A 13,426-nucleotide genomic window follows, 5' to 3' on the forward strand; every position below is an offset into this window, starting at 1 on the left:
TGGATGTTTTAAAACTTCCCAGCAAAGTTCTCTCAATTTCTGATGAGTACCGATGTATGCGGTCTGGTGTTGTCAGCATGGTGTACAACACTCTTTCTGTTAACCAATTGTGGCAGTTTCTTTTCTGAATTTCTAGGTGCATGTGACAACAAGTCTGAATTTAAGATCTTTAGTGATATTCGATCTAAGGTTTTTGTTTTGAGATTGACATAGTGTTTCAGGAGCACGGTTGTGATATTTAAAGCATCCCACTGTATTGTGTTTTGTGTTTAACCGAATCGTCCTTACTGGCAGTTCGTTTCACAGTACTTTCTTTTTAGATTGTTGGACGAATTAGATGGTTTCTCACTATTAAGCGTAGGAGCGTTACAAGCACTAGCGCTAATTATTGACATTTTACGTCCGGGTCTATCGTTCTGTTTGGCAGCAGCAACTCGCGATGTAAGATGTCCTTCCAGCCCCATCAAATGCACAACATAACCTTCCTACTCGCGCCAATGTCGGCTTTGTCACAGACTGTAGAGCTTCTTCTCGTTTCAACCATCATCTTTTTCGCACATTGTTGTCGTAGGTTACCCACTTTACATCACTTGTGATCACCGTTACGTTTCAGTGAGATTCGCAGATAGAAATTCAACTAAGTAAATGTTTTTGAGTTAGATCATGTGACTTCCAAACGTCGAACTTCGTTTTGTATCCAGATTTTTCCAAATGGTTTAATCCTGTTTGGTGATGAATGCTGATGGTAATAATAGGTCATTGGCAATGTCATTACCGCTTACATGCAGGTCTTGCATGACTTTTGCCAGAACATTAGTTACGTTTTCTGTGATTGGTCGCCTACTAACTCAAGTATCTTGAACATTTAAATTTCCAGAACGAAAGCGGTCGAATGATAGCTACTGTAGGGCGAAGCTGTTGTTTGATAACGTATCTTGTCCATAAACTGCACAATTATTTTCACGGACTTGCGCAGCATTTGCACCTTTTCGAAATAAAATTGTGATGTGTGACGCATTGTTTTTGGGAAAGTTCATTCATCTTCAGAGCATCTGATCATAAAAATTTCAACACTTTTTTGGATATCTACTAGCTTCAACTATAAGTTGTCACATGACGTTAGGGCGGACTCACTACGACTCATATACCTTACGATTTGGAATACAAACACCATCCCATGCGCAAAAGGCTCACTACATTTTAGACTATCTAATACATATTAATTTTGTAGAGTTGACTTAAAAAAAAATTTTAAAATCCAAAAGAAACACTATTTCCTATTAGGGACTAATCTGTATATGAAGCCTATTCAGAAAGTACCCGGACTTTCAAAAAATACGATTAATGAAACTTTCCTTGACAACACCATGTGGAACTTTGAAATACCACAGATTTACAGTGTTAAAAATCCAACATCAAGTTACATTTTTTTTTGCATGGTACTCTATATGTATTTCCATGTTACACAATTTTATTGAATTTTGTCTATTAGTTTCAAGATAAAGCATTTACCCTGTATATATTACGTCATGAGTATTGCAATTCGATTTGAGTTTAGTGCCGTTCAGCAGCGATGCTATGAGATGTGGACCTACAACTTAACGTGGGACCTGAACTACATGAGCTTCCGCCGGGAATCGAACCTGAGTCTCCCCTTCTATTCACATATCCAGGAGCGAGCTCTATAAGTCTTGCAATATTCTGATACACAGCATGCCCGTATCTATTATAGTATAATAAAAGCAAATTAACATTCGAAGTACAGCTCCTCGCGTTGGACTGTTTGCAGCCACCTTTCTGCCAGATTCTCGATTTAACGGCAATACCACGTCTTGTCCCGATAGGAAACGATGTCAAGTCACTGCTATTTGCACTTCCTGCTGGCTGCTGAAGTGCGCTATAGATCGAAACTAATAATCCGAAGGGACAAGAATAAGACTATATACCGGGTATGGCATCAAGTTGATGTTATCACGTTTTTTTTTTTTTTTTTTTTTTTTTTTTTTTTTTTTTTTTTTTTTTTTTTTTTTTTTTTCAAATCGAGAGCGGTTTTGCGTTAGCCTGCTGCAGAAGGGCTCGTTTTCTCTTAAACAATGCAGGGTATTTTGACATCGTGCAGCATATATCTGCTCCAACTCTTCGGAATAAAGTTCGGCATTGATAGTACAACCATTAGGGAACGAACTCGAAATAAATTATCTCCTCGTAGTTACACCACAGACAGCAGAACTTTATGCTCGAAACCGCCATGTTTGACGACAGGTTCTAGTATATGACGCTTGTTCAACCACTGTTTTTGCACATTCGAATTTCGGAAAAACACTTACTTTTAGTATGTGACAATCCGTTTCAGGAAACGCACATTACGCGGATTTTGCAGAAGTTGTTAGTACACTGCAGTTCTCGGAACCTGACCTGGGGTCAACTCATGTGAGCAATGCGCAGGTCCTGTTGGTTTTCGGAGTTCGTGAAGGTGACGCGACGAACTACAGTGGGTTAGGACTTGTCGAGTTAGTTCGACAATCGTCGTGGATGGATTTTTCTCAATGCCGTGTCGTATCACCTTAGAATCTGCTGTCATGAGGCGGTCGGACCTTGGCTGATAAACATTTTTATAACTCGTACTAAATTTCTGGAACCAACGGGTTGTTGCGTTGTGGTCCACTGTATCTTCCCCTTTCACATGAAAAATGTTTTGGATTGTTGTTGCAGCGTTATGCCCGAGTTAGACCTCATACAGTAACAGTTCATGAATCAGACGTTGAGCAGTCATTGTCATTGTCACTAAAAATTCAAGATACTGAAGAACTGGCGGTCTCCGTGTTAAATAGATTATGGAAATGAAAAATGAAATCTTTAAGCTTTACGCCGGCTAGGCTAAAGAAGACGGTGATGATGAGAAATGAATGAAGTGGTGGAATGAAGAAAGTGGGAGGAAACCGGAGAACCCCGAGAAAACCCACGCACACGGTGTTTGTCTACCACAAAGCTCACTTGCCGCGAACTGGGATCGAATCAAGGACCCCATGCACCAGAGACGATCGCTCTACCACTGAGTCACCGCGGCCACTAGATTATGGAAGTATTGCAAAGCTCATTTCGTTAAATGCTAGTTTAAACTGAAATGTTCATATATATTACTATTCAATAACAGAAAATTTACGTCTACTCTACATATAATGATTTAAGACACTTTTCTGAGTGAAAGTAAGTACATAGAAAAAACAATATTAAGAAATTCTTTACCTCGATTCCGTGGGAGATATTTCAGACCCTGATGTGTTTGTAGTTACAGAGTTGCCCGGTGGGCTGCCCGCAGCAGAAGTTGTAGCTCCAGCACCCGAACTACTTTGGTTTCGAATAGTCTGCAACAATTTACTTATGTCTGGACTGATGTCAATGTGTGATAAATCTCCAATGGAAAGTTTGGACATCAACTCGTTGCTGCTCGTCGAATTTTGTGATGGTTCTGGAGGCGGAGGTGTAGTGGCCTTCTTTTCTGGAGGCTAAAAGAAAGAAATCAAGAATTTGACTACATATAGTACTTTATTTTTATATAGTTGCTATGCATATTCTGTTCGCCTTGCATTCGATTACAATAAATTTATATATATTTTTCTAAGGTACGCCAGAGACTGAACGAATATACGTACTGAGTTTATGGTCGCCAAATAAAATTTTAAAAAATGTCATAATGAGGAAACATAATCTGGCCATAAACAATATACTGTTAACCACAGATTATTATATATATATATATATATATACTGGCGAGTTTTTATTATAAAAATGTGTAAAAAGTAGAAATTTTCAGTCAAAAAGTAATAGTAAGTAGGATTACCAATATACGTTTTTTCTATGTGCTTATATACTTGGACTTTTTTAAAAAATAAATGTGAGCTTTCCGTAATATGCATAATGTTTATTAGTTGTCATGTTTGCTAAGAGGTTATAATATAAACTCTTTCTGGAGACATATAAGGAACTTGTGCTCGTTCTGCAGAAAGAAGATAAAACTTTCTCATTCCAAACACGAAAACACTGTTTTTAAGTTTTCACTGTTTTAAAAAGCTTTCTTCGTTCATGTTTGTACTTTCAGTTCGGAATTATTTAACTCTTGACATGAACTTAAATTTCGTTTGCGTATGTTCTTCCACAGACTTTGAACTTAACTTAATGATATAAATATCAGAAGACCTAACTTTGTACCTCGGAGAATATCTTATTATTTGTGGATTGCTTCGATCATCTCTGTGACCTTAGTCACCACCAGATGCTATGTATAATTATTTTTCCTGAGTGGATATTTAAAAATAGTTTTAATTCGCACAAGAAAAAATTCCACTGAAAAAAAAAAAACAGTTTCAAATTCAAGAAAATTCAGGAAACTAATTCGATAAGACTTTAATCTGTGGACATTTGAAAACTCGTTTCAAGTGGACTTGTAACAAGCAAATGTGGTCGTGTACCAGTGCAAAAATTCTGGTAGTAACAAGTGATAAAACCATATTATTCTTTTTTTCTTTTTTTAGGAAGACTGTGTTCCCACATGTATTTTATAGGATAACAACTTCAATAATAACCAATTAAATATCAAGTTTCACAACCGGATGTGATGGTGACCAAGTTCATAGAAAAGATTACAATAATCCGCGAATACTAAGATATTCTCCGAGGTACAAAGGTAGGTCTACTGATATTTGCTTTTGATCCGCGTTTTTGGCCGAAAAAATATTCCTGTCTGTCCACATTTGCTGTGCTCTCCAGATATAGCACCATGCGACTTCTGGTTCTTCCCAAAAATTAAAACCGTGCTTAAAAGAAAAAGTTTTGACACCATTCCTGACATTGAAACGGCCACGACAGTGCAGCTGAACGCCCTTCCAAAAGAAGCCTTCCAGAGATGCTTCCAAGTCATGGATTCAACGTTGTGATAAGTGCATTGCTAGCCAAGGACAGTACGTTGAAGGAGATTAAATCAAATTCCATGTAAGCTTATTACTTTGTTTCCAATAAAATTATTCATCGTATTTTTTGACATATTATACTATGACATCGTATTTGACACACCTCGTATTATTATCAGAAGCCTTATTTCGTTTATGTGAAATATGCTCATCTAACTCATCTTTATTAACAGCTTGATACAAGCAGTAAATCTGTCAAAAGTGCAAACTACAATTTTGATCATTACTAAGCTAAGTAAGTACCTCTTCATATCAATTACCAGAGTTGATTATTCGTTTCGCATTTTGAGAAAGAGTGGAGCTTTGAGAAACTTCCCAGAGACAGGGAGAAAATGAAAGAATACACGATTGGAATGCAAAATGTATCTAAATTGTTAGGGACGTACTTTCCTTTATTATTTATTTTTCACTCTTTTTCCTTTTTATTTCCTTTCCTTTTTCTAAGCGAATTATTTATCAAGAAATTTAATTCTTACTGGTCTTACCTGTTTGGATAGATTCTTTAGAACATCAGTCAAAGAACTATCTTCTGCTTCCTCATCACTGGAATACCATTTTTCTTCTTTCACAGGTTCAGGTGTGACCTCACGTTCCTCGGCACTCATCTCCTACAATAAAAGTAGATCTCAGTGAACAAACCAATCGTAGCTAAGATTAAAACACCACTTTAAACAGATCAAACACTGAGATGAGAAAAATATAAAAGCTACGATATTGAGTCTTTAAACAGCGATTCAAAACGATTGTCTCGTTCAACTGACATCATTTTATAACTGGAATTAATGCAGACATTTTACAATTGGAATTAATGCAGAAGTAATCAATAATAAGAATCTTTGTAAAATATAATTCTGCTCGTAGCATTATATGAATATGAAAGTTGATTAACCTAGTCTCAAGTAAAAATATTCGAAACAAAAAGACAAAATCACGTGAATAGGGAAGTTTAGGCAATACAGATTTTCATTGTCAGATCTTCATCAGATCCTTCAGCAAATAAGTACGAACTGGATTCAAACGTCCAACGACGTAATATAAAACACTGGAGAAACTTTATCCTGCCTCATACCATATTTCAACCATGTTCCTCTCTCCCTCTCAACAATCTACATCGATTCTAGTCTAGCCACACATTCTTCTGTGGTAACATTGAATATAACTGACAGTGACATCTTTTTTTCACACTCCGTTGACGATACATTTGTCTCTCGAAAGCTGTTTTCGTTTTCAAAACATTTTAAATTGCTCCACGTAGAAATAAGTTATGAAACAACCGAATGGATTAACATTAAATCCAATGGCTAAAAACAAAACTTACCTCATTTTTATTTTCGTCACTTACTGGAACAAATTTCCTTTTCATGCGTAAAAAAACAAACAAATAATACTGAACCAACCTGTTTAAGTCCATGAAACAACTGGTTTAAGTACCATCAAAAACCAAGTAAGTAGAAGATCTTCCGCCTTACTTGAACGTTTTCCCTCTTAATTTCAAAGTATTTTACCTTGTGTGGAACGACTTTTCGTCTGAATGGAACATCAAGTTCTGAAACTCTCCCGTGAATTTTCACGGTTGTAACAACTTCGTTACTTAGAAGTCATTAAACATATGGTAATAAACAAATACTGATCTAAATAATGTTCCTTCCACTTATGTTCCTTTCTAATATTTCAAATGCGTCGTTCGGGTAATTTTCGCCAGAGCCACAAAGCCTAACTCGTTTGTTGATGAATGGTTTTCAGATTGTTTATTTATCTCAACAGTTTATTACGAATATTAGGCAATATATTTTGTCGATACTAGTAGTTTACCTATTTGCCCCAAAAGATATAAATTATTTAGTAGCTATGTACAATTAATGTGCGGAAATTAACGTTAGTTGCCTAACTTAATTAAAAAAAAAAAAACTGTTAATTTTTGTTTTTCACAAATTCTCTATAGGGAAATCTTAAACATGAACATCACTATATCCAATTAACCGACAACTATTTCAAATTTCTACGTGTACAAAGCAGCCATATCAAACATTAATTCCCAATTTAGGTGACTATATGTAAACTTTTTTATATATACCTAAAACTTGAAATAAAGTCATTTCTAGTCATTAAGTTTACTTTTATTGACATAACTGCTAATAATATCATTCTAGTTCTTATCCAGATTTCCCTTTTTAGTGATTAGGAATCGATTTCTTTTCTAATGTAATTGGCTTCGAATATACTAATGTATTTCTTTCGCTGTTCGAGGTAGCACAATATTGAATTTCCACAATCTGAATTGAATGTTTAGCAGTATGTAGATGTTTCGACAAATCTGATATAACTACCTTATCCTATGTGCTATATGTGCTCTTTATATGCTCTTTTAGTTAATGTTTCTTTTTGTCATCCCAATGTAGATGGTGTCACATGAACAAAAAGATCTGATAAATGATACCTAACAGGTTTTTCTCTACGAAATAACTTTTCTAATAACTTAAAGATCTTTTCATATTTCTAGGCGATGTTAGAATAACTGCCAAGTTGTATCTTATATATTTTCTCAATGTATGCGAAATACTTTGAAAAGGCCGGAAAGAAACTCACGAGGGAGGGGATGTCATCTTTTATCCTCATTATTCCGCTTTCTAAAAATGTTGAGGACGTATTGTTTCCATGTTTCCAACGTCGCACAACTGTAGCCATTAATGAATCCTAATTTGGTAATTTGATTAATTCTTCAGCAAGATCATCTTCTACAATTACCAATTTATATGTTTTGATACACCTGTTGATCCAAATGTTTCGTCTGTCATGGAAGACCTCAAGTTTTATAAAAAATGTTTTCTATATACCCTGGATTGGAGATTATTGAATTTCTTATAAAAGGTAATATGTATGACATCTCCATTAACTTTTTGAATGTTACCTTTCATAGGAAATTCAATAAATTCCAATTCAGGGTATACAGTGTGCAAACAGAAATTCAAATTAGTTGTCGGTTCATTGGATATATTGGTGATAATGTTTGTTAAGATTTCACTGGAAAGTTTCTAACAAAAAAAAAAGTATTTTTGTAATTAAATTAGGCGACTAACATTAATTTACGCGCATCAATTGTACATAGCTAATAAACAATTTATATATATATATATTGGAGCAAATACATAAAATCATTAGATAAAATATGCTGTACAATATTTATTATTTGACCACTGCTGAGATACATAAACAATGTGAAGACGAAGGACGTAAGCGTTGAGGCCCTGACGAATTGGAAGGAACATTGTGTAGCTAAGTAGTTAATTTCTAAAATTCGGTTTATTCAGTCCAGCCTTTGACTGAATGAACTTTAGGATTAGATTGCTACGTACATACAACAAAACCTCACCTGTCTACTTTCAAATTCTCGTTGCTGCTGCTGAATTCGCAAGAAGAGCTCCCGTTGTTTCTTTGGCAAATGAAGAGGAATCTGCAATCCATCATTGCTGTCCACGCTGCCCTCTGCATGAGCTACAAATGTATTATCACACATTATTTTCAACGCAATAAATAATCTACGGATATCTATACAATCGAATTCAGAACAATTTCAATCCGGATTTGAGATTCCGGATCTGGCAATAACTCATTTTCAGAAGGCAGAGGGGAGTAAGCCATTTTTTTCTGAAAATAAGTTATTGCCAGATTTGAAACGCGTGTTCTGATATCACTTATTCTTAGAAAGCTTGTAGTTGTATTATGAATACTTTATCAAATAGCAACAATAAAATTGGATATAAGTCCGAGGGCACTTAGAGGCAAAAAGAAGTCAGTCACTGTTTTCTGTCTCTCCTGAAAATTTAATAAAAATGACTTACTCCCCTCTGCCTTTAAGGTCCGGATATATATATATATATATATATATATATATATATATATATATATATATATATATATATATATATATATATATAATACTGAACCAACAGTAGGTCAAAACGAAAAAGTATGCATGTGGTTCGATTATCATGACATTCCAAATAAAATTTAATGATAGGCATTAATACGAAAGCAAATTTATTACAAACAAAAATTCCAGTTTCAATATTGTATTTCCGGAGAGACAAAGGGAAAGTGTTTCCTGACATAAAATTCAGAGAAATTGTTTTCTGATGTAGACTCGCCAACACAAGACTAGGTTCCATCTTCCGCTGTATCCGCCTATTCAAACTAGCTCCCTTTCTACCTGCCTATTCAAACCGGAACTAATAAATATCAACTGATTGGATCTCTTCAGTTTGCAAATCTAGAGTAGTTTTATAATATGAAACTAAATTTTCCTATTTATTCTCAATGAACTATTATTAATAAATATCAATATAATGATGTGCTGGGTTATAACTAGCTGTGAGTTCTAGTGTTCAGTCTCAAAAGCATCAAGTCACTGTGGTCATACTAAGACTCAGATACGGTCTCCACTTACCATCCTTACTTGGCGATTCCTTCCGCTCTTCCTCGTCTCGACGCTCCTGTCTTTTACTCCGTTCTTCTCGTCGCTTTCCTTTGTCCTTCTTATCTTTATCCTTATCCTTATGGTTCCTACGATGTTTCCTATCGTCGTCCTCCTTGTGACGATGCTTCTTCTTCTTCTTCCTTCTATATTCCTCGGGCTCCTCCTCAGGGCTCAGAGTCTCCTGGTAAAAGCGAAACACCGGCTTCCTCCTCAACCTCTCCTCGGAGTCCTCGTCAGATTCCCGACGGGGTTTGAAGTCCCCGTTCTCCAAACTTGCTGGGCTGCTCACTTCTATATCCAACAAGGAAGGAATTTTCTTCTTCTCCTTCGCCCATTTGGGTAACGGCTTCTGATATATAGCTGCACTAGCACCTTCTCGGGTTAGACGAGGAAAATCACCCAAAATTTCTCGAGGCGCTGTCTCCAAATGCTAAAAAAACAAAAGAATCAAGAATATCGAATACCTGATATGAGTTAAAGACTGCATGTCACTCAATATTCAAATAAATAAGCTTTACTCTTTATTTATTTATTCCTTTATTCACACACATACTGATGGTTGGAAAACAAAATAAATTCTTCAATTGTACGTCCCGCGCTTGTGGCGTGTAGACTTCCAGAGATGGTGATGACAATAATGAACGAAATGGTGGAACGAATAAAACGGGAAGACTCCGAGAAAACCCACGCACCCAGTTTGCTCCCCACGAAGCCCACTCTGCACGAATACTGGTAGTTGGAATTTGTATGATGCAAATCGAAGAAAAACTGCCTCTGAGAATAACTACTATTTCGAAATAACACTAGAAAATATTTTGCATGTAATACACTATTAATCATCTATTTCACAAATAGCAAACTTACAGATGGTGGCCAAATTACTACACTCACATGAAATAAACTGTTTATTTGTAATTTGGTATTATTTTAAAAATATGTATTAACATTATTAGATTTCCACTGTCTGTTTAAAGCATTTGTAACATTACGCTGATTTGTTAGCATCGATAATACTGTCATCAGATTCCAGTCATCTGTTACTTTTCGCAATGTAGTGTGATCAGGTCAGGCTTGTTGTTTCTTAAAGGCAGTTTACAGCTTTATGAATAATAATAATAATAATAACAACGTATGGCCTAAGCCGTTTGTTGGAAAAACATAAGTACCTTCATGCTAATCTCTGACTGTCAAAAAGCTCGCTCAAGAGAAGTATCGCTACCGACTTTCTTTCTTTCCCTGACTCATTTAATTTTTCATTGTATCCTCTCCAGTACTATCACCATAATTATCTTCCGATTAATGTAAGTGTATTCCTTTTACATCAATTGTACACTTTCAGTAGACAATGCATTGGTGCCATATTTTGTAAGAGTTTTCTTTAGATATTTCTCCCATTAAGTTTTTAACATGTATAGTTGTACGACGCGCATGTCAAACAAAAAAGATATTAATGCCGGTACATTTTTAAAAAAAAATAAGAAAATGATAGAGGAAGATTTATTGTGATTGATGAATGATACAGCTTGGCTATTTTTCGAAGTAGTCACCATCAATCTCCAGACATTTCTGGTAGCGTGGTACACGCTTTAGTATACCCTTCTTTATGTAAAAATCTGCAGCCAGTCCAGACTTGATGTCTTGAGCACTTCAATGTCGTTAAAATGTTTCGATGCAAGTCACCTTTTCAGATGAAGACAAAGAAAGAAATCGCTAGGGGGCTGTAAGGGGATGACTGGAATAGCTCTCATCGAATCCTTTAAATTGACTCACTGGGGAAAAAGTCGGGACTGTAGGTTGCATGACTGAATAGTTCCCATCGAAACCTTTGAATTGTCTCAGCAGTACGAGCGGCTGTGTATGGGCGGGCGTTGTCATTGATTAGAGGAATTCCAGAGAGTACCATTCTCTCCGCCAATTTTGGATGCCATGTTGCACATCATTCAGGATTTGGCAATATGTATCTGCTGTAATTTTCATCCAGGTTCCAAGAATTCCACAAAAACCACACCCTTTTAGTCCCAAAACACAACTGCCAAGATTTTGTGAACTGATCGTATTTGTTTGGATTTCTTCGCTTTAGGAAAACCACAGTACCGCTATTGCATTGAACTCTGCTTCGATTTCCCAGTGGCGTACGATATCCAGATTTCATCTCTCGTCACTATGTGAAAAGAGAAGTCATCCTCATCCTTTTCCCAGCGGACCAAAAACTCACATGGAGTTATCATTCTTTGCTCTTTGTGAGCGTCTGTCAACATTTTTGGCAACCACCTCGCATACGGTTTTATGATAACCCTTCTTGTCAGTTACAATTCGATGCAATATTTTCGCAGACAGTTCTGGAAACCCCATTGGAGAGTTCCATTATTGCAAACTGGCGATGGGATTGTACTTTTTCGTAAACGCGTTCTACAAGATTGTCCGTTTCAATACTAGACCTCCCACTACGGTGATCGTCATGAACATGTGCTTGTACACCCTTGTTGAAACTCTCTGCACCACTATCTGACCTTCCTTTCACTCATTACTGTCGGTTCGTAAATGACACACAATTCCTGATGGATATCAGCTTCATTCTGTTCTTTGGCGTTCAAAAATTGTATGACAAATCTCACTTCACATTTGGTGGGATTTTGTATTACAGAAGTCATTTCACCTTCTACTCTCACGTACTCCAACTCCTCTCGGACAATTCTATCTCTGATGTAAGGATAGAATAATAGGCCATGCTCCTGCACCTCCTCAACTTTATCACAGCTGTCGTTCTACATCTCACACAGCCGCACTGTTGGAAAGATACTAAACGTATTCCAGGAAACTTATCTGCTATATAATCAAGGAAGCAGACTGAAACGGCTCTTGCTACTAACTTAATAACTCATGCACCGATCAAATTAGGCTAACATAGATCTGCATTCTCCGTGACGTTCTGCTAATATATAACAATGCAGATATACGACGATACTGATAAATTATGGTAGTCTTAAATGACACGCACGCTCCAGTAGCTAAGTCACTAGGAGATAACATATCCCGTTGCTTTGGTTAAAAAATAAATAAATAAATAAATAAATAAATAAATAAATAAGTGAAGTGGTAAGGATTATTCGAATATATATTCTAATTTTTCTTAACATCAAATTATACTCTGGAGGTTAAGAGACGAAAAACGCAATTAAATGAGGAGAGGGGAACAGTGAAAACATGAGAACTTGTCCTTCCCGAGATAACTCAACAACACGCTGTTCATCTCAAGTACAGATACTTTGTGCTCCAACCAGGAACCGTTTATATCAGAGCTGAAAGTTCCATCAGTGCGACATTAACGTATGTAAATTAATTTAGTCACTCACGCTTCAATTTAGCATACAAAATAATAATAATAATAATAATAATAATAATAATAATAATAATAATAAACAAATAAATAAATAAATAAATAAATAACACTATTAGGTCTTCCTAACTTTGCAAACTTGCCAGCTACGTTTCGATTTGATCTTTACTGTTCCCTTGTCAAAACAATACTAAACCAAAGACCAATCAATTACTATTCTTCATTAATGATTCATACGTAAAAGTTGTTCAATGATTTATCAGAATATGAAATTAAGATGAAAATCGAAATAATACGTACTAGAAAGTCTCATACGTCCACGGTTAATATATAAATCATGAACGATACAACAAACCCACCTCGCACAGAGGTTTTAGTTAACCATCTTAGTACACAGATACGAGAGCACTGTTTCTTCACAATACTGCTCCTCACGGAACTTGCAGAAATAATTAACATAAAGCATATACATCATGTTCCTTACTATTCGAAACTACTTTTCGTGACTGAAAAGTCGTTATTTTTATTTAAAACTAAAAATGATTCAATTATTTCTCTCCAAACCTCATGAAGTCGCTATATATAACATGGATAGCGTGTGTATACTAGACCATTATCAGTGCACAACAAACAATACAAGCTTAAGTG

General features: G+C 35.8%; 1 protein-coding gene across 7 annotated transcripts in view; it reads right to left on the reverse strand.

The window, feature by feature from the left end:
- Nucleotides 1-13,426, reverse strand: part of LOC145690700 (uncharacterized) — a 100,611-nt gene that overhangs the window by 2,584 nt on the left and 84,601 nt on the right. For all 7 annotated transcript variants that reach the window (XM_081765862.1, XM_081765859.1, XM_081765856.1 and 4 more), the window contains 4 exons: nucleotides 9,412-9,871; nucleotides 8,338-8,459; nucleotides 5,453-5,575; nucleotides 3,247-3,506 (listed from right to left, as the gene is read on the reverse strand). In XM_081765862.1, the coding sequence (XP_081621988.1) occupies nucleotides 3,247-3,506; nucleotides 5,453-5,575; nucleotides 8,338-8,459; nucleotides 9,412-9,871 (965 nt within the window). The remainder of the gene's footprint in view (nucleotides 1-3,246; nucleotides 3,507-5,452; nucleotides 5,576-8,337; nucleotides 8,460-9,411; nucleotides 9,872-13,426) is intronic.

This window comes from Thermobia domestica, chromosome 7 (genome assembly GCF_964235325.1).
Source record: "Thermobia domestica chromosome 7, izTheDome1.hap1.1, whole genome shotgun sequence".
Lineage (NCBI taxonomy): Eukaryota > Metazoa > Arthropoda > Insecta > Zygentoma > Lepismatidae > Thermobia > Thermobia domestica.